The 21,134-nt window shown below is 40.2% G+C and overlaps 1 protein-coding gene across 1 annotated transcript in view; it reads left to right on the top strand.

Annotated features, from left to right (window-relative positions):
• The window catches only part of SAMD12 (sterile alpha motif domain containing 12), a 175,016-nt gene that overhangs the window by 65,844 nt on the left and 88,038 nt on the right, over positions 1 to 21,134 (top strand). Inside the window, exon 4 of the mRNA XM_077188417.1 lies at positions 16,070 to 16,210. Coding sequence (XP_077044532.1) covers positions 16,070 to 16,210 — 141 coding nt within the window. The remainder of the gene's footprint in view (positions 1 to 16,069; positions 16,211 to 21,134) is intronic.

Genomic DNA, 21,134 nt, shown 5'->3' on the forward strand with positions numbered 1-21,134 from the left:
AACTTGGGGAGTGCACTGAATGCCTGGCAGTCCCGAAATGCTGCAAGTCCATACTGATCTCAGGAGATGTTCCTCTCTCTGTAGATGCAAATGTTCTTCTTGTCAGCATGTCTGTGGGTGTAAGTCAGGATCTTGAAAAAGTCCCAGCATTGTGGTACTTTTTAACCTCTTTCATCACCTCTCCAGGTGATCAGTGTTGCTTTAAATCTTATGAAAATATCTGTGGTAAATCTAAAAACTTCGAGTGGAAAAAGGCAACATTTCTTATTAACAGCTTTGTACCATTTAGGACCACTGAGAGAACAAACCATTAGGAGCTGTCTTTGTATTTACCACTTTTGTGACAACAGAGTAGTTTTACTGTCTCTTACAGCAGTCCTGTAGCAGGTTTGCTGTTACCCAGCCACTCTGTAACAGGAGGAGGCTCTTGGCTGGCAAAGAGGAGGTGCTTTCCAGTACTGGGGAAGTTACTTAGCAGAAAGTATTCAGTCTGCAGGGTTGTAGGAAGGTGATTAACTTTGATCATATAGTGTTTATCCCAAGACTGGAAGGATATCCCAATAATTACTGTGCTTAGGTAAAGACCCAAACCTGGTGACTGTCTCTAGAAGTAACAGATTTTTGTCAGTCTTCCTTTCCCAGACCTTTTATTGTCCTTGCTGAAAAGCTGTTCCTGTAGAGACTGTGCCAGTGATATAATTGTACTTATGGGTGGGAGGAAACCAATGGCATTTTTTCCATGTGTCCTGACAGTGCCTGAGAAACAGTGCTGGCTTAGAGGTCAGGATTGCAGAAGACATTAAGAGTGTTCCAAGAATTATGAGTGAACTGACATAGGCACACCCTACAACTATAATTAATGATCCCTGTGAATCAGGCAGGATATATGTGTAAAAATCCTTGACAGCTCTTCTGACTTGTGCAATGTAATATGCAGCATGTCGCCCTTCAGAAGTAATCCAAAATTGGACCTGACATTACTGCTTTTTGGGCTCTTTTTCACACATTGTCTCTTACAGGACTTCACAGAAGTAGCATTCCTTGAAGAAATGTTGCTTTCTTCAAACACAGTATCCCAGTCATTTACGCCTCTTCTCTTTCTCCCTCTCATTTCCGGTATTTGAAAATGTTGGAACAACTTTTTAATAAGTAAGATCTGACACAAGGCCTAAAGCCAGAAGAATTCTTAAAATGCCTAGAGGTGAAAATTAAATCTAAATAAAATTGCTACCATCATAAAAAACTTAACCAGACATCTCTTTTCCAGTGCTTTTCATCATTTTCCCTGTTGAGAGAACCAAGTCATTTAAAAGCTTTGAACAGTAAGAAAGAACAGGTGAAAAACAGCAGAGGAAATCCTTTCCAACTGCTCTGGCCTGTGCCAATGGACACATAGAATTCATGAGGAAGGAGGTGATTTTGTCTCTGGTCTGACCTCTGATTTCTGAGAAATCAGTTTATACTTGTACTTTTCAGGAAGACTGAATGAATCCTGGAAGTCTTCTTGTCTTTTAAGATTGAACAAACCCTTATGCAGCAGATGTACTATTTTAGTAGAGCTGGTTGGGTTTTGACAAGACAACTTCTGGCTCTGTAATGTTGCCATGTTCATGTCAGTGGTGTTTCTCAAACATCATTTGACACTGAGGCTAATAATAAGCAATTACAACAACTTGTGCCCATGCTGCTAGAGGTTCTTACTCCTAAGGATAGGATGGTTGTGTTATGCCATTTGTGGAAAATAGTCCCCAGTCTTTGCTCATTCCTGAAATATACCTGGAAGTTCCTGAGGAACTGTTAGGTGACCCAGGTCAGTGGGCCATGAAATCTCAGGGGTGATTTGATAGTACAAACAACTGAGTTCCAGCAGCTGAACCTTGGTGGCAGTGGTTAATTTAATGGTGTGGACAGCAGTGGAGAATGGATGTTCTTGGAACCACATGCAGTCCTCTTTTCAGAATAGGTGACATCAGATGACCTTCAAAGGGCTGAAAAATCCCACGTTTTACAAGCCAAATAGACTCCATCCTTCTGCTCTTCTAACCTTGCAGCATTTTCTTGAGAGAAATCCAATATCTGGATGCTGCTGCTGAGGGATTCTGTAGGTGGTGTACACTTGTATCTAAACAATTTTGAGGGTAGGTAGGTATTTTTTCACCTGACTCCTTGGTTTGCACATTTCAATTGAATACATCGATACACAAAGTACGTAAGACTCTGGGATTCAGTACCTGCTAGTTGTGACCTTGCTAACTCTCTTGAAGTTCAGGCTGCCTGATTTGCTGCTCTGTACCTTCATGGAATAGAATCACAGTCACTGTGGTTAGAAGGAACTCTGAAGGTCATCTTCCAACCTCCTGCTCAAAGCAGGGCCCACTAGAGCAGATTGTCCAGAGCTGTGTCCTGTCAGCTGTATCTCCAAGAATGGAAACTCAGCAACTTTTCTGAACCTTTGTTCCAGTGTTCAAGTACACTCAAAAAAGGTTCTTTACAATTAAATGGAATTTCCTTTGTTTCAGTTTGTGGCCATTGTCTCTTTATTCCTTCTTTTAGGTGTTTACATATGTTGGAAAGCTCCCCCTGAGTCATCTCTCTTCCTGTCTGAGCAATCTCAACTCTCTCAGCCTTTCCTTACCTTACAAATGCCCCAATCTATTAATCATCTCTGTGGTCTTTTGTTGATCTTGCTCCAGTATGTCTGTGTCTCTCTTGTACTGGGGATTCCAGAACAGGACAAAGCATTCCAGGTGTGGCCTCATCAGGGTCATGTAGAAGCTAAGGATCACCTCCTTGTACCTGCTGGAAATACTGTGTCCTACTGCAGCCCAGGAAAGTCTAGAATTCTCAGTAACCAGGGTTCCAACAGCTGACCTTCTTGGCTGAAAGGGCACATTTCTGGCTTACATACAGCTTGGTATTCACCAGGATCCCAGGTCTTTTTTTGCTCACTGAATAATGAAAATGTTTCTTACACCATTATGAATGGATCTTATGTGATCTGATCCTTATCATTTAAGTAGAACACGGCTGCTGAGAGCAGATACAAGGTCCTGAGGCCATGACTGGGAATACCTATGTCTTGCTGTATGATGCAGAAAGAATCTTGGCTTGCCCATTTTCAAAGGTCATCAGAAAATAGCTTGGGAGCAGACAGGAAATAACTTGATTTAGATCAGCTTCTTATGCAACTGTGCCGAAGGATTTGTAATTGATACTTCAATCTATAGACAGCTGTGATCCTGCATACCATCCAGCTGATTTAATTCAGGGGTATTTACAGGAATTCATACTGTTAGTGCTCACATATGGCTTACCAGGGGAGCTTTGTAGTTGAGAAAACTGCAGAAAAGAACTTGTTTCAGTGGGAAGAAAACAGAAAAAAGCTGGTGAGGAAAACCAAGCAAAATGGGTATCACAAAGGTGACACAAAGGAGAACATTACAAAGAAATATAAGTGAATTGAGTGAAGAGTATTTACATATCTGGATATTTGATTTATAATTTTAATTATGCGCTGGAAGATGAAGTAAATTATTTAATAATATCTGTTGTCACTTTTTTGGTTTATATTGATGCTCTTCAGCTCTTGATATCTGAATATTGTTACATGCTGGAGTTTCACAAGATGTGTCTACAACCCAGGAAAGAGAGTTAAGCCTAAATGTTTATTTATAACAAAGAAACAAGAAATTGTCTTTTGTGCATAATCAAAATCACATTTGAAACTAACCCTAAAATGATTTGGCTTTTGTATTGAAGACTGAGTGCAAGCTAATGAATGGAGATGAAGATAAACAATTTAGTACTTGACTGAGGATTCAATTTGTGGCTCAGTACTCAAAAAACATTGTCTAGACTCTTGTGGTTTAGGAAAGTTTTTTCAGGCTGGAAATGATGTTTTCCTCCTCTGTTTTCTTTGTATGTGTGTGTCTAAACCAGTGGAAAAATTATTGTGTATATTTGTGTCTGAGCACTGATACAAGTGACAGCACCTTCACTCAACCTGTCGGAATAGTCCCTCTCTGCATGAGTAAAGCATCTCGCCCTGCGCTTAACCAGTGTGTCACTGGTTCCTAATGCATATTCTGTGAGTGAAAGAACTGTGCTTAAACACTGTGACATCTGCTCAGGGTGTGTGAGGGTGAGATCTGCTCATCTCCTGGGTGAGGGTTAGTCTGCAGTGTTACTGTAGGAAATTTCCATGATGATCGTTTCCAGAATTCTCCTCTATAAAAATTATCACCGGCAAATTGCCAATAAGGGTTATAATACATTCACTAGCCACAGTTGTTGCTTTTTCTCTAATCTGATTTTATAGGTTGATTAGTGTTTGTTCAACTCAGTGCCTCTTTAAAGAAAGACTTAAAGGTGGATCATGTCATGCATTCAAATGTGTCCTCTCCATTTATTCTTTCTGAAAACAAGGTGTAACTGAAGATTCATACATAATATAGTGATTTAATGTTTGCTGTTCTGTCTGAAAGGAAAAATTTAATTTATAGTAGAAAGAAAACCCACTGAAGCTATCAGAAAGCCAATATAATATAAAGCAGAAAAACACCCCATATTACCTGAGGTTTGGGAATTTACTGGTACTTGTTTGATTTATATAAATTTCCTTGTCTTCCTTCTACTTTTTCCCATGCTTTTTTCCCAAGGCCTTTTTGAATGTTAGATCTCATGCAGAGATAAAGAGCTCTCCACTACTGCTGCCTCCTTCTTGTACAGACACCAATAAACTGAGCTCCTCTGAACAGTCTCTTCCAAAATCTCCATTTCCAGACCACAAGGACCTGAGAATCACCCATTTCACTGCTAGGCGGTTCTGATTGTGAATTAGCTTAATCTTTTAACTAGTGTTTCATTTTAATTAGTTTGGGTTTACCTTGCAGCACTTTTTTCTTGTTTTGCCCCTTCCTGCTAAATCAAATCACATTGGAAATGGCAGAATTTTTCTGCCATTTTAAAATGTTGATGAAATTCCTATCACAAGCAGCTCTAAGTATTGCTATAGTCACTGGAAGCCATCCACTGACCTTAGGCTCAGCTGTAGCTAAAATTAGTCAACTTTGTTTTTGTTAATTAGTTGCTAAATCACAAGCTTTTGGTGAATGAGAGAGTATTTTGTCCCAAGCTCTTTTTTAGACATCTGCTGCTGAACAGCCAGTGAGTGACACACACAGATCCCATTATGCCTAACTCAGGTCCTAGGTGTGATGCTCTGGATTGAAAAGTGAACTCCTAAATTATGATCCAGATTAGTCCCTTTTGTGGTTTCTGAAAAAGCCTGGAGGCACCTGAACATCTTGTTTCCCTTTTTATTTTAGCCATGGTTTTACCTCAGTGCCTGCAGCTGATTCTTTATGCATGCCCAACATTTTCCCAATCTGAGCAGGAAAGCAGAAGGGAAAATAAGTCTGGCTTCCCCTTTAGACTGAGGGCTTTCAAATCCTCCTCCAAACCATCCACCTGCCAGGGCAGTTGGCCCTTTCTCTAGCATGTAGGAAAGGGAGGGCTGGGGTGGGTTCTCTGTGTCTGGTCTTGGAAAGAGGCTGGGAGCTGGCAGAGCTTGGAGCCCTTGCACCCTGCACAGAGATTGCCAAGTGCATCACAGGAAGGTCAGTGCAGCCCCAGCTCAGCAGGACCTGGGCCAGCCCCCTGCCTGGAGCAGGAGCTGGGCATGTTCTGCTGGAAGTTTGAAGATGACCTGTCTCCATCTTTTTGGAAGAGCTCCCTTGCTCCTAGCTATAGCAGTTATTTTATTAAAAAAGTTCCCACATTTTCCTGCACTTTGTAGTGGAAAACAAGCTTTTATTTTGCTTGGGAGAACGAGACCCAAAGCTAGAGCCAGGGGCTGGGCTGCATGTTCCTTTTGGGCCACAGTGCTGGGCTGCAGCCTCTGGTAAAGCTCCTGCACATTAGTTTTGGATCATTATTATTAATATTATTGTTGAGCCAGATTCTGGAGGTACAGAATACAGAGTTTAAAAAATAAGGTCTGGATTCTATTACAGGGATGAGTTGCTTAAAAAGTAGCTACAATCATTTGTTGCTTAGGTATCTGGGGTTTTTTTCTGATCCAAAATGACTGTCTCACAGTGTTCTGCAGGTCAAGTGTAACTATTAAATAGGAGGAATACACCAGCCAAATAAAATCCTTATGTCCTGATTCTCCTCACAGCTACAGTAATAAAAGCTGGAAGAAATGCAAAGTTTGGTGTACTACTAAGCCAGCAGTGCAACAACAGGTTATTGCCTGTGTCTGTAAGACTGTGCATATAATTGAGTAGAGGTAACTTCTACAAATGGAAATTTATTTTTCCCTAGGTTATAAAATGGGCAGTATAGACAATAAGTTCAAGGCATATCAGAGGTGATGTGTGCCACCTGACATGTGCCAGGCTTCCAATTCAAGTCCCCAAAGAGCAATGCTAGAGCAAAACATACATCTGGAGAGATGTGGCTGGTTCCTCCTTCAGGTTAGGAGAGTTGAAGCAGTCTACAGTGCTTAACCTGCATGTTGCTTTTAATTTTCCATTTTTATTAGTATGAATTATTAACCACATGAATATTAACAAAAAAACTTTCTCAATTTTATTTTTATTTTAAAAATGAAGGATTAAGCTGGTATGGGTGTGGAAGACAGCATCACTGCAAGCTGCTTGGAGATAACAATGTGGAACAGGAGAGACCTAGGGATATAGACTGGGAAGTGTTTTAATACTGTATGTACCTCAGCATTGGGATATGAAATCTTATTTTAATATTTAATAACATTTTAATTTTTCTCTTTTTCTTTTAAACAAAGCAGCGTTTAGAAAATCTTATTAGCAAATGTAAGTTCTCAAATTCTGGAGTGCTGCTGGAGCTTTGATGGCCCACAGACCTTCTGCAATGCAGTACAGTAAGCTGTCTGCTCACATTATGTCGGTCCTCTGTGCTTCCCACTAGTTTGGCACTAAAAGAAACTCAGAAAATGAATTAAACATGTTTCAAAGACTTCTTCTTCGTGTAGGTTTTTGCCTAAATGCTGTGTGGCAGTTAGAGTAATCAGGAGGAAGAGGGGCTGACTGTCCCCAGCAGAATGAGTCAGATGGTCCCCAAGATCTCCTTGCGAGGCGTGACTGTGGTGGGTTGATCTTCACCTGACACCAGGTGCCCCCCAGGTCTCTCCTCTCCTCCCCTCAGCAAGGCGGGGGAAGGAAATAAGATGGAAAAAACCTCGTAGGCTGAGATACAGGCAGTTTACTAAAATAAAATGTGACACTCAGGCAAAGGAAAAACCCCAAAGATTTAATTCTCTACATCCCATCAGGAAGTGATGTCTGGTGACTTCCTGGGAAGCAGGACTTCAGCACATGTAGGGGTTGTTCTGGAAGGCAAACATATTGAAATAATGAAGGTACTCCTTTCCTCTTCTTATTTCCTAGCTTTTATGTCTGAGCATATGTCATGTGGTATGGAATATCACTTTACTCAGTTTGTGTCAGCTGTCCTGGTTGTGTCCTTTCCCAAGATTTTGCCCATCCCATGCCTGCTGGTGTGGGGGGAGATGTTGGAAAGACAGCGTGGATGCTGTGGGAGGGAGCACTGCTCAGCAATAGCCAAAACACTGTGTTCTCAGTGGCTTCCCAGCTGCTGCCACAAAGCACAGGCTCTGAGGGCTGCTGAGGGGAAAATGAGCTCTCCCTCAGCCAGACCCAACGCTTGAAAACAATGAAGGATTTTGCTTATAAATGGATTGTCTTCTGTGTGATGTCAGGGATTTCCCAATTCCACTTGGGTTAGTCACTTCAAGAATTGAGTGTTGGGGTCTTTTGGTGTGTATGTTTGTTTATGGTTTTCTTGTGGTAATAAATGATCCCTTTTTTCTGATTTTGTAAAATCAGAATTTTGTAAGGTCTGCCATTAGGAGTTACAGCAAAAGTTCTTGTTTGAGTTTGCTTTAAAGACTTCAGTCAAAGTCTAATGCTTTCCAAATCATCTTTCCCTTTCCTAATCTGTTCTGTATAGAAGCTGTACATTATAATATAGGAATGTATGTTTACTCCTGAATAAATTTACAAGACTCTTGCCAGCAAGAATGATCTAATGTGATTTTTAAAAAATTAATAAAGAAAGGGGATATATAGTGCATAATGTGATGCACAGGGAGCAACATTATATTAACAAGGAATTGAAGAACTGCGTGTCCTGCTGATGCTGAACAAAACCAAATGTGTTGACAGATTCATTCACTCCATCATGAACAGGAAAGACCTTGGGGATGTTTATTTGAATAGGGGCACCATAAATCTAGCACACAGGTACCAACAAACAATAGTCCTAGGGTTTTTTCCTAAAATATACGATGTGCAATATAATAAAAGCTCATTATTATATGTCAGTATTATGTCTGTATATAGCTGTCGATAATATATAATTTTGTATGTTCAGGAAGTAGGGTGGCAGATGTATGTACAACAAGCAATGTTGATTTACAGACTGCCTGCTAAAGGTTTACATTTATCCTTAATTTACTTTGTGGGTCCTATTGGGTCCTTCCTGAGAGCACTAAAAATGGTTGTCTCACATTTTACAGTATGCTTGAAAAGTGCTGTAATATGATTTGTGCCTGAATTTATATTTCAGAAGGGAATTCAAGTTATTACTATTTCCTCCTATTAAAATCATCAGGTGCTGAATATGTTCATCTGAAAAACAGGACCATCTAATAGTCTTTTACTCAAGACTTGTAAGAAATCAATATAGTTCCCATCAGTACAGTAAATTACCAACTGAACCACTTCCAGTAATCATGATACACAGTCTCTCATTAACCCTTTCCCTTCTCTGTAATGAGATTTTTATTCTAATATTGTTTTAGAATAAAGATATTTTTGAATATATCTGTAAATCATTAGACACTAGAGTAATTAATACATTAATTAAAAAAAATTATAACTAAGGCTCTTACGTATCTCTAGCAGTTCTGCTTAAGACTTTCATTGATGATCTGGACAAAAGGACTGAGGGCATTTTTGGTAAGTTTGCAGCCAACACCAGGTTGGGTGGGAGTGTTGATCTGCTGGTGGGCAGGAAGGCTCTACAGAGGGATCTGGACAGGCTGGGTTGGTGCCCCAAGCCCAAATGTATGGTTCAACAAGGCAGAGTGCCAGGTCCTGCACATGGGTTACAACAACCCTACCAGAGAAGATTTATATTGGATATTAGGAAAAGCTTCTTGCCAAAAATCCTTGGAATAGGCTGCCTAGGGAAGTGGTAGAGTCACCAACCCTGGAGGTATTTAAGAGGCATGTGGCTGTGCCTCTTAGGGCATGGTTTAGGGTTGGTCTTGACAGTGCTGGGTTAATAGTTGATCTGAAAGTCTTTTTCCAGCCTAAATGACTCTGTGATATAAGGATGTGTGATCCCACGATGTATGCAATTAAATACTTCCTTGGAAATGTGTGGGTAAGTCAAGGAGCAGGAATTGCTTGCTTTCGTTATGGCAGGAGTTGGGAGTCAGGAGAATTTCACTTCTGGAGAAGGATTGTTGTCTTCAGTTAATTTTCAACCTGGACTCTTAAGCTACTTGGCTGGAAGTACCAGGGACAAAGAAGCATACTTTTAAATTGCAGTTCCTAAATTGAATATTCCAGGTCCATGCTCTGTTAACTCACTGTCTTTCAGTATTCTTACATGACTTCACCATTACTGCAGGTTTTTTGATTTTGCTCAGTAGCATAAATCCAGTGTGGTTGTTACTGAGCTGATGGATGTGCCTGAGCCTGTGTCAGGAGCACAGCAGCCTCAGAGAGAGAGGCCTGGGGAGAAGCAGCTGGGGGCAGCTACCTGGGAGACATCCCTGGGAAGAGGTAAGGAGGACTGAGTGTCAGAAAGACATCTGCTAATTGAAATTTCAGAGGCTGTCGTTGAACAGGAGATACATGGCACAAAGGACTGTATCAGAATTAAGAGAATAGAAATTGACAGTGGTAGATGATAGAATATAGAGGGAATTGGGAAAGGCAGCACCAAGGTGAGAGGAAGTTACATCAAACTAAGTAATCTGAATTAAATGGCTTGACACATGCAACACTGACATCTAAGTAAGTTTGTCAGAAACAAATTTAGAAAGAAAGCCATGTTTTGGCTGCTGCTAGTTTTATATTTGATAATGCAGCTAAGTTAAAGATTCTGTTGAGTTACTTTTCTTTCATATTCTGTTCATGCTTGTGGTTCGGAAGTGTGGAGGAAGGAAAGATGGGATGGTGCAAAAAACTGAGACCTAAGAAGGGCTTTATGGAAATAAACTTGTTTCATTGTGGATTTATTGGCAGAAATAAAAATAGTCATCACTTCATCTTGTCAGAAGTATAAACAGACATCATGTTGAAACAAGGGATGCAGATAATATTCAGAAAGTGCCTTTGTTTACATAGCTGCCTCCTTGAGTTTGATCAGATGTTTATTGACCAATATTACAGTGTTTTCTTTGAGAAACTCTATTATAGAATGGGTGTCATCCAGATCCAGCAAATAATGAGTGAGAAAGAGACAGAGAATCATCTTTGATGGTACTAACAAATAAAAGTGGGTCCAAAGCTAGTTTGATACATGAGCAAATTGACACCTGAGCCTTCCTGTAAACCAGGTTTCCTGTGCTTCCCCTGTAGATATACTGGAGTCATGGGCTTCTTCCATTCATGTGTCTTACCAGAAGGTAATTCCTATGGCCTCATGGAGGTTTACTGATTTTGTTAACAGGATGAGAAAGTACAAGAATGCTGGCTCAGATGTTGGAGAACTTCCTCAGCAGGAGATCTTTAATATTCTTCAAGGTTAAATTGTCTTCTCTGCTTCTCCTGGTCCCTATCATTAGAAACTATTGTTCCTTCTTCTTTATTTCTGTACCAGAATACTTTGTGTCTCCTGTCTATTTTAGCTGGTCCCCAGCTGAGATTTTTTCATCACATCAGAAGTACCAGGAGGTGCCAGTGGCAATTTTGGGAGCTGCTTAGGCTGGCAGCTGCTCTTATGCTAGCAGGTAGATCAATGAGGTGTTTGCTGCTATGGTAAGTCGGATGAAAAATGAATCCATTTTTACTTTTAAAGCAAGTAAGTCTTCACTGATTGGTGACATATTAGATACCTGAAGGGGGACAAAGAGGATGGTAATGCAAGTTGCAGTTTACCAAGAGTCTGCATTAGTCTTAGGGCTAAAATGATTAGTAAGACAAATCAGATCTAGCTGCCTTTGCAGGAAGAGCTGTAGATTTGCCACAAGGCATTGATGACAAAGTGGCTAATGTGTCTGGTTGACTAGTGATGAGACAGGCATGAGAAGGAGAGACAGGGTCTTAAATTCTCATGGGAAAAGCAGAAAATGTAGGACTGTAGAAGATCTGATAGGTTATCCAGACAAGCATCAGGAAGTTATATGAAGTTTGCTCTGAAAATTTGATTGATTTCTGGTTTGTGCTGTTTCTTTTAAAAGATATTTCTGAACTCAGCATTTTCAATTGTAATCACACCCATTTGTTCTCTTTTCAAATCAGTTCCCTAATATAGTCAGGGATTATATGTATTTTATATATATAGTATATATATTCAGTCTAATAGTTCTTCTCTTTTCCCAGTGTTCATCTCCCCCCACTGCCATCATGAGGCTAGTCTCATTCTGTAGATGATTATTCTATTTCTGCCTCCTCTCATAATTTTGCCATTCCTCACTATGAAATCATAGCCTCTGTCTCTGCCCATTCTTGTTTGCATTCTTTCCTGAGTATATGATGAGAGTTTTATACTTGTGTCTCACCAGCACCTGAACAATGATGATTATGCCTGTGTCTCTGTCATGGAAATTTCTTACAAGATATGTCCAAGGCAGTCAAGAGAAGCCAACAATCACCCTGTTTAAGCAAGAGGAAAGCTGTGATCAGACTGTTTCATGTAGACACAAAAGCACCACGTTTGAAAAACTAGAGAAAGACACTGTTATCTATTAACTAAGAATAAAATGGCATTTGCAGCATTTAAGTATAAACTTGAAACATTTTTCATCTTACATAATTAGGGGCTTAGTAAATCTCATTTTCCTGTTTTTTCAGGTTTTACAAGTAAGTAAACTGAACATCTTGTCTTGATGTTCAGTATAGGTACAAGATCAAGATCAGGTATACCTTTCATACTGTGCTTGGAAGACAAGGTCACCTGTCTTGGCCATATTTCACACCATCATTTATTCCCACTTGTGGTTTATTATTTTCATCAGCTTTAAATTACTCATAGTTTTCATCAGGGTTTTGTGTCAGATCAGCCTCTCACTGCTATCTGCTCTTGTTTCCCTGTATTTCTTCAGTTCTTTCCACTTGTTAAATAAGCCCTTTCTTACCTGGCCCTTTGCCTCCATTGCAAGTGTTCTTTCAAGGCTTCTTGTGAGGTGTCCCTCTGTGTGTCTGTACACTGGCACTTGGGGGAAGATCAGTAGGATATAGCAGTGCAGGGAGGGCTGAGCATTTCTCATTAGGTACAGCAGTGTGTGCTGCCTTCCTTGCTCAAGGGCCAATGCCAGCCCCATTGGGCCAGTGCTTATACTCATGCTAATGTTCTGTGGCATGCAATGTTTCTCCCTCCATTCAGATTTTCATCTAATCCCAGCTTGATTCAATGAGATCTGTAGCAGCTAAGTCATATTAAAAAAAAATTAGGCCATCAATCTATTATTAAGCTGGAAAGTGTTTTATAGTTTGTGTTTGCCCTCAGGGTAGCTCAGAACATTCCACGGCAGATCTGCCCTGAGTATGAGAGGGCTGGGGTTTAGGTGTTAAAAGACGTGTGCAGATACTGAGGGAGTTGTGGAGTTTTGTTTAAAACATTTGGTTTCCAGCCTTCCAGCTAGCCTGAACCAAGGCCTAGGTGTTTGTCACTGGGACCTTTATGGTTCTCTTAGTTTGGGTGCTTTTGAAAAAAATGTTCTGTTTGAAAAAAATGTTCCTGCTGGGCAGGTAACTATTACATCTAAGAGGTGGTGTCTGTTCTGTAGTGTTGGGAAATTTTCCTGCAATGGTAGTTAAGTTTATTCTACTTGTGTCTGAGCAAAGATCAGTATATACTCTTAGAAATGTTCTGCTTTTGATAATATATCTGCACTCTGAAAATTAAAAATCTACCCCCAATTTTTACTGCATAGCTGTCTCTCTGTTTAACCATGTTGCTTGATAAAATGGCCATCTTTTGTGTATTCTTAATAATTTCCTTTGTTAATCTCAGCTTTTTAAAAGAAAATAGATATTTAGATCAAGATCCTTCATGCAGGTTAGTTCACAGAACAGATGATGTTGGAAGACATCACTGGCAATCATCTACTCAAAGCAGGGACAAGTCCAGCTCAGGACCCTGTCAAACAGATTTTGAATGCTTCCAAAGACAGAGACTCCACAAATTTCTGGACAGTTGGCTTCAATGTTCAATAACACAGAGTTCTTAGCACAAAATGATTACTCTTTCAGATATGCATAATACACAAAGCAAGACAGGGAAGCATCCAAAAGCATTAGCTGATTGTCAGGATCTTGGCCTTAGTGACTAATTGGCTTTAGTGACTGGTCCAGGCGCTAAAAATATCTTTTCAAAGGCATGATTTAGTGTCAGAATGAAAATTATTCCACTTGTGACTTGGATGTTGTTCTTCTAGGTGTTGAGGGGGGAGAAGGTATGAGGAGGATTGAATTTTCACGATCAGGTCCCTTAGTGCATTCTTGAAATGCCACATTTGGATGTTTGCTTTCTCACCTCATCACTGCCTGAACATGTCACTTTGGATTTGGTGTAAGAAAGGGTTAATTTAAGTCAATTTGTGCAAGCTGCTACAGAGAGTATGAGTCAATAGCATCATGCTTTGAGCCTAAGCAGCAGAAGAGCTGACATGCCAAGAGTTGAAAAGAGACATTTCTGTTTTGTGCACACTCAACTTCCAAAGGCAGTGGCTGGGGTAGAAAAACGATTTGAATATGAACTAAAGAGTTGCCCAGAGGAAGGAAAGAGTAATGACTGCATCTATGGCCAAAAAGAGGTGGAGGGCACTGGATGAGATGCATGATCTCTGTCTGTCCTTTCATATTACTGTTGCTGACTCACTGCTCTAAGATGACAGGTGTTGGCACTCTTTAAACTGGTTTCTTGTGTTTTTATTTGCTTTCAGTTGCTAATTTGACATTACAGACCATACTCTTGAACTGTTGTACATCCTTTATAAATTGCTTTGAGATATTTTAGTGTGATAAGACAATATAAAAATTGAAGTCATTATTGCTGCCTTTATCACCAGGAGAATTGGACAGCTGGCATTGATCTGCAAGAGACTTAATTTCAATAGTTTGTAATTACATTAACCCTTAGAATTCTTCTTTTCTGTGATTTCAAAGAAAGGTTTCCTAGTCAAAAGGTCATCCTTTGTAGTGTGTAGTGTTTGAGAGATGCAGAAGGGCTGAACATCTATGAATGCTGTCATTTTTATCTGATCAATAAGATCTTGCTTTATTAATAGTAATATCCCAGTATTTTACATTGTGTTATATCAAGATCCTGTGGAACTGCTTGTGAGTGAAATACAGCAGTTTGTGAAAGGCATGCTGCTAACTCCTTGGTTTGGAGCAGATATTCTGTGCCCCTTTAAATTTTTGGCATTTATCTTAAATTTTTTAATTAAAATAATTATAAAAATTTTCTACTCCTTGCTAGTTTGCAAGGAAAGACATTGAATAAGGGCCTTATCTTGCTGTGTTGAGTAACACTTTCTAAGGAGCTAAATTGTACCATTCATCCAAAAGCCACAGCAATGGTAGCACAGAGGCTGCTGTGTTGCAGAGGGAATAACTTGTTCTTTGCTATCTTATCCTGGTTTCAGAATAAGACCTGAGAAGTCAAAGAAGGGGTTTTTCATAATTAAAAAACAGAGGAGGTAAAAAGTTGAACCTGTTTAAAAAAGTGAACCAAACAGGTCATTTTCAAGGTAGTATCCATGTAGCTCCAGTTTGATTTGTTTTCATTGGCCAGGGCACCTTTAGATGGCAAATGTGCACAGTGGCAATAAGAGTCAGTAGGGGGCTGCACAACACTCCTCCCTGTACCACCCCACAGCAGTGGGCAAGACCAAAGAAAGTAAGTTTTCATATTCTTCCTAGGGCAAAATTCTGCTTGATGCTTTGGTTCTCTGCTTGGTTCAAATAATTCCTTACTGTTGGCTCAGCCAGTGTACAGCCTTGCTCCTGTTTATTTATAGCATAGCCATGCCCAAAAGATGGAGTCAGAGTTCCACTAGCAAAATTGTAGATTGTTTGATTTTTTTAACATCTACAATCTGCCTGGGGCTGTGTTTCAACATTAACCTAACACTAAAGATAAGTCACAAACTGGGAGTGAATGCCTGCAAAGACCATAGGCAGATGGTTTTTATAGTCGGACAAAATATTTTTTGGGAGTGTTTTAGATATAATTGATAGAAATCTCTGGGGGTTTTTTTCCAATTTTGCTGTGATAGTTTGCTGTTAAGAGGGATTTGGAAGGCTGAACCATGAAGTACAGAACCATCCTGGGAAATGGTGCTGATAAACTATAGACATATCTGAATTGCAACAATATTTGTCCCTGATAAAACTTAAATTGATTTAATTTGTAAAACCCACAGTCATTGGTTTTCACTCATTTCTTGACATGATGTTTGAAAATAGGTGAGAGTCTATTTAGGCACCTATGTCAGTTGTAGATTTACAGGGGTTGTCCTACCCATGGGAAAACAACTGGCCCTTAAGAACAGCAACTGGCTGTCTAAAATGGCACAAGATTCCTCTTTTACATGCCTCTATCTCACAAAGTACCAAAACAATACAGAAAAACAATAGAAAAGGGAGGAATAGCACATAGGTCTCTAACAGTTAGGGAGTACCTAACAGGTGGAACAATGTCTGCTCAGAATAAGGTATTTCAGGGCTGAGAATTTTTTCTGTAGTGAATTATCATGTCAGAATGAGCCTATTGCACTAATGGAAATTCTTGGGTGATTTTTGTTCTTTGCTTTTTCTTCCAGGCCGTGCTTTGCTGAGACTTACTGACAAAAAGCTTGAACGAATGGGCATTGCCCAGGAAAGCCTGAGACAGCACATTCTGCAGCAAGTCCTTCAGCTGAAGGTGAGAGAAGAAGTCCGAAACCTCCAGCTGCTTACACAAGGTATGGAAAATATGGACACTTACTGAGATCACATTGGGGAAGTTTGCCTGAGGGCAAAAAAGGTGACTTGATGTTCTTCTACAAGAAATGATGCATGGAAATGTCTCATAGATTCCACATGCTTTCCAAGGGGGGATCAAAAAGTAAAATAATGCATAAATAAATAGAGATGTTCAGCTGCCTGTTTTGTGTGATGAATAGGCTCCATCTACAATCTGATGGTGGTCCTTCCTAAGTGTCTGCTTACTAAGATGAAAATAATTATGTATAAAGGGCATAGATGGAAGACTTTATTGTCTTTAAAAGCATTGTCCAATTTGCATTAATTGTTTACTTTCAGTGTTAGATGAAACACAGTGTTAGGTGAAACAGTGTCATTTCTGTCACCTGTTTTATGGTAAGAGCTGTCAATGGAAAATTACCTGTTAGACTGTTTTTTGCAGATGGCTGATTCCTTCTTCATGTTGAAATAATTGTATTGACTTGAATAGAGTTGCTTCTAATTTTGCTGCTAAGAAAAAACAAAGCTGGGTTTAATATTAAGTCTAGATTAGAAGACAGAGAAGAAGGAGTAACAAAAAAGGTTACATATATTTTCCAAATGAGGTTTAGATGTTTTATGATGACTTTTGGTGTTAGCTCTCTAGTAATGGCTGTGGTAACATGAAAGAAAAGCAGTTATTGTGGCAATACTGTAAAGGAACATTTAGACATCCTCTACTATATATCTGCAATACTTTATGTTAAATGTTGTTTGGTAGTCCAATGGGATAGCATAAACCACATACTTCTGTGGTGTTTTGGTTCAGTGCCTGTTGTATGTCACACTATGAAAAAAGCAGAGTTCCTCAGTACATGCGGTGTATTTTTAACAAAATGTCCTTCACACATTACATTATGTTCCTAATTAAGCCTTGCTCACTGTGCTCACAGGGAAAACTTTGATAGTTGAATAAGCTGCATTTTATCTCAAAGAGCTGAAGTCTCAACTGAATTGTTTCTTCAGGCTTGGTGTCTTGTGGATTGTGATGCAGTTTTAGGGGTCCTTTGTTTTTCCATGAGCTGTTAATAGAAGCTCACCTCATCTTCTGTCATGTCATGCTGAAGCATGAATGTCTTCCCCAGATGTTAAGAATTCTTCTTTTTCCCTTTATCCACTCATCCATTAATCCTACATCCTTTTCTTCAGTGTTGGCCAAGTTCTCTCTTCCACTGCATCTGGAATATTATTTGAGAGTTTGATGGACTGCGAAGTTCTGGTCTTCCACCATCACTGTTATGGGCCTGCTTATGGAAGTTGGGATTTGATTGATATGGGATGGAGACAATGAAGACAATGAAGACACATTAGCTATAAATTTGGATCACTGCTGTCCAGAGAGATTCCTTCATAGACTTGTATGTGACATTGAGAACGATATATTTCCTGTGATGTGAGTTGCTTCTCTCTGGTTCCCCTCTGGACACATAACTGATGTATGATTTGAGCTCACTCAGGCAGCAGTGACTCCCATTTCAAGGAGTTCAGGGCAGCATCCTTTGAGGCTGCATTCTTTGCCCATGCAGTTGAGGATGCAAATTTGGACTTTGGTAAGAGAAGGAATAAACATGTGCTGGGCTGTGAAGGGCAGATCAGCCCTGGGTGCATGGATGTGTGTTTATTGCAGTGTCTGCGTAGAGGGAATGTTCTCACGTACTCTGATCCCATAAAGGCAGGACATCATGTGCTTTGTGAAAGGCAGCACAGGCTTGACAAAAAGCTGGAGGTCTGCAGCTCTGGCTGTCTTCCCCACAAAGGTGTTGACCATTGTGCTGCACTTCAGAGCCACTCCAATATATCCTTGGGGAAATGGCTCAGTCTGAGAACTTCTGTCAGAAGAGTTTATTCCTTGCTTTGCTGGGGTCTGTACAGTGTAACCACGTGAGCCAGTGCCCACTGATGGTGCTAGGGTGGGTCAGATCACAGGGACAAAACAGGCTGCTTTCAAAGCTGTGGTTTTTAGGGTTGGGTGGCCACTGGTGTGACCACCAGCCACAAGAGGTTGTGGTTGCCCTGTGTTCCAGAGCTCAGCTGGGAATGGCTGTGTGAGGGAGCAAGAGCTCTCTGTCCTTGCAGGGAAGAAAACAGTGACACTAATCCAAACTCATATCAGTAAAACAATACACAAATACCATTTTAATAAACAAATCTGTGAATGGACCTGATGGACTGTAAAACCTCTTGTGTCAAAGCCAATAATCTTCATATGCTATTGGTCCACCAAGGATAATATGAAAACAGGCATCTCCCAGGTGAATAAAAACAGAGTGCTTAAGCAGACTCTTTCTTTTAAAAAGCTTGGGGAACCAAAACTGTTTACTTTCATCTTCTTAAATAGAGCTGAAGTTATGAGCAGAACAACAGTTTATAAGAACATTCCCCTGTGAAGCAAAGCTGTGTTAATTGTTTGATTCCAGGGTGGGGGAACAGTGAGTGACAGGATGACAGCAGTACTCTTGTCTCTTATCACTTATTTACACCAAGCTGGAGTGTGTGTCCACTGAAAGTGCTTGATGGAAGTACAAAGGTTAAGATATTATTTCTCAACCACAGTACAACTTGTAAAGCTCTTGATATGTCAGTTGTTCTCCAGAAGTGGTTCTGTCCCCTTTCCCAGTTTCTCCAAACTGTGTCCACTCATATTCTTACTATGATTTGTATGTTCCCGATCCAAGTTGTTACTGGAATAGCTTTCTGTAACTATTTTTTGTTTTGTTTTGTTTTGTTTTGTTTAACACTTAGAGAGCATTTTTCCTGTGAAAAGCTGTTTCTGCCTTTTGGAAATTGCACTCACAAAGTTCAGATCACACTGTAGCTATTGCTATGCTGTGCCTTGCTGTCCTTCAGAAAGAGGGAAAAAAAGCCCTCTGTCTCTCAGTGCACAGCTCAGGAGACTGTTAGGTGAAAGAATCTGTTAAAACCCATTTCTGAATTAATGTAGCACACAAGCTGGGTTGCAAGCAATGAGGTCCTAATTCAGAACCCATTGATGTCAGCAAAAAGACTTCCACTGACTTTAGTACATACCCCAGTTGAAGCTGGATCGAACAGGGAAAGTTTTAAAAAAGCATTATATAATAGTTACCAGATATTTTAAGTGGCTTTGTGTCCTGTTGTCTGCAGAGAAAGTTAACCTCATTTTAAAAACTCAATAGCATTCTTTTCTACTCCTGTTTCAGAAAGTGACTTAAAACCATTTCATTCTTCTTCATTCAAGACACACCATCCAGTCTCTTAAAGCCAGAATAGTACGTGATTGTGTAATTGATGTCTTGTCTTGAGTTTTAGGAAGACTTTTCTTTGGAGCAAGAGCTGCTTGATTGCCTGATTGAGGCTATTATTGGTAGAAACACTATTCCAGCCTCCACTAGGATAGAAGGGCACGGGCCCAACTACTGATTTGTGCTTTTTTCCCAGACTTAGTGATGTTGAGGAACTAATTTGATGAAATATCTTCCAACGTCTCTTGGGGAGAGCTGCACACTGTTGGAAACACCATTATTATACTGTTATCACTGTAAGCCTGAGTTGAAAGATCATTTTTTTATAAAAAGCCTTACATAACTACACAGAGAAGGAAGAAGTTATTCTGAGATTTTTCAATGTGAGTCCTGCTTTGGGCTAGCAGAGAAGAGACTGTCCTCAAAGTGGTACAACAGTGCGCCGTGTGTTTCTCTGCAAAGTATCCACAGACAGCAATCTGCTCATAGGGCTGAGCTTGAGAAGCATTTTTGGATTTGGATTAAATGATAACCTGCATTTACAATGATGTTAGGCCCCTTTCTAAGTTCCTCTCTGACTTTCATATAGGACAGAAGTGCTACTTGAATATACTGCCAGGACAGTATTTCTCCTCCTAGCAAAACATGTTAGAATAAATTTTTGTGCTTCATTCAAAATCATCTCAGCAGTTGATACCCATTGAAATTATTTCTTGACTAAGTTTTCCGTTCATCCTGTGCTGACGCTCAGTTACTGAAATACATATGTGCCCAATGGGAGTCACAGTAACACTGATTCCCTCCCTCCCTCCCTCCCATTTCCAACATAGTCCTATTCAATACCTGTTAAGGTACCCTAGCACTGTATTCTTCCAGGAGGGATATTAGAGGGCCTTCAGAGTTGCATCTCATCTGCATCTAAATTCAGGAGTGATGCATCCTAACAATAAAGAAATCAGGCAAAAAATGCCATAAGGCTTCCATGGATAAATGAGGAGCTCCTGGGCAAACTCAAACACAAAAAGGAAGCCTTACAGAGACTAGAAGCAAGAACAGGTTGCCTGGGAGAAATACAGAGAAAGAGAGAAGCAAGAATCAGGTTAGGAAAGCTAAATCTCTGATAGAATTAAAGCTGGTCAGAGATGTCAGCAGCAACAGGAAAATCTTCTATAGGTGCACCAGTGATAAAAGGAAGACTAGGGTGAATGTGAGTCTTCTTTGGAAGAATATGGGAGATATGGTTACCCAGGACGTGGAGAAAGCTGAGGTACTCAACAAATTTTTTGCCTCAATTTTCACTGGCAAGTTCTCCAGCCACAGAGGGCAAAGGCAGGGGCTGGGAGAATGAAGAACCAGTTGTAGGAGATCATGATCAAGTACATCTAAGGACCCTGAAGGTGCACAAGTCTATGGGACCTGATGAGGTGTATCCACAGGTCCCAAGGGACAGATGAAGTGGCAGTGCCACTGTCCATTGTATTTAAGAAGTTGTGGCAGTCCAGTCAAGTTCCAGTGATGGGAACTTTAATTTTTAAAAATGGAATAAAGGAAGACTGGGGAAACTCCTGGGTGGTCAGTCTCACCTCTGTGCCCAGCAAGATCATGGAACAGATGTTAAAGAAACTTTTCTGTCTGATCATTCTCAGGCAGTCCCACTCTTGCT

This window comes from Agelaius phoeniceus, chromosome 1 (assembly GCF_051311805.1).
Source record: "Agelaius phoeniceus isolate bAgePho1 chromosome 1, bAgePho1.hap1, whole genome shotgun sequence".
NCBI lineage: Eukaryota > Metazoa > Chordata > Aves > Passeriformes > Icteridae > Agelaius > Agelaius phoeniceus.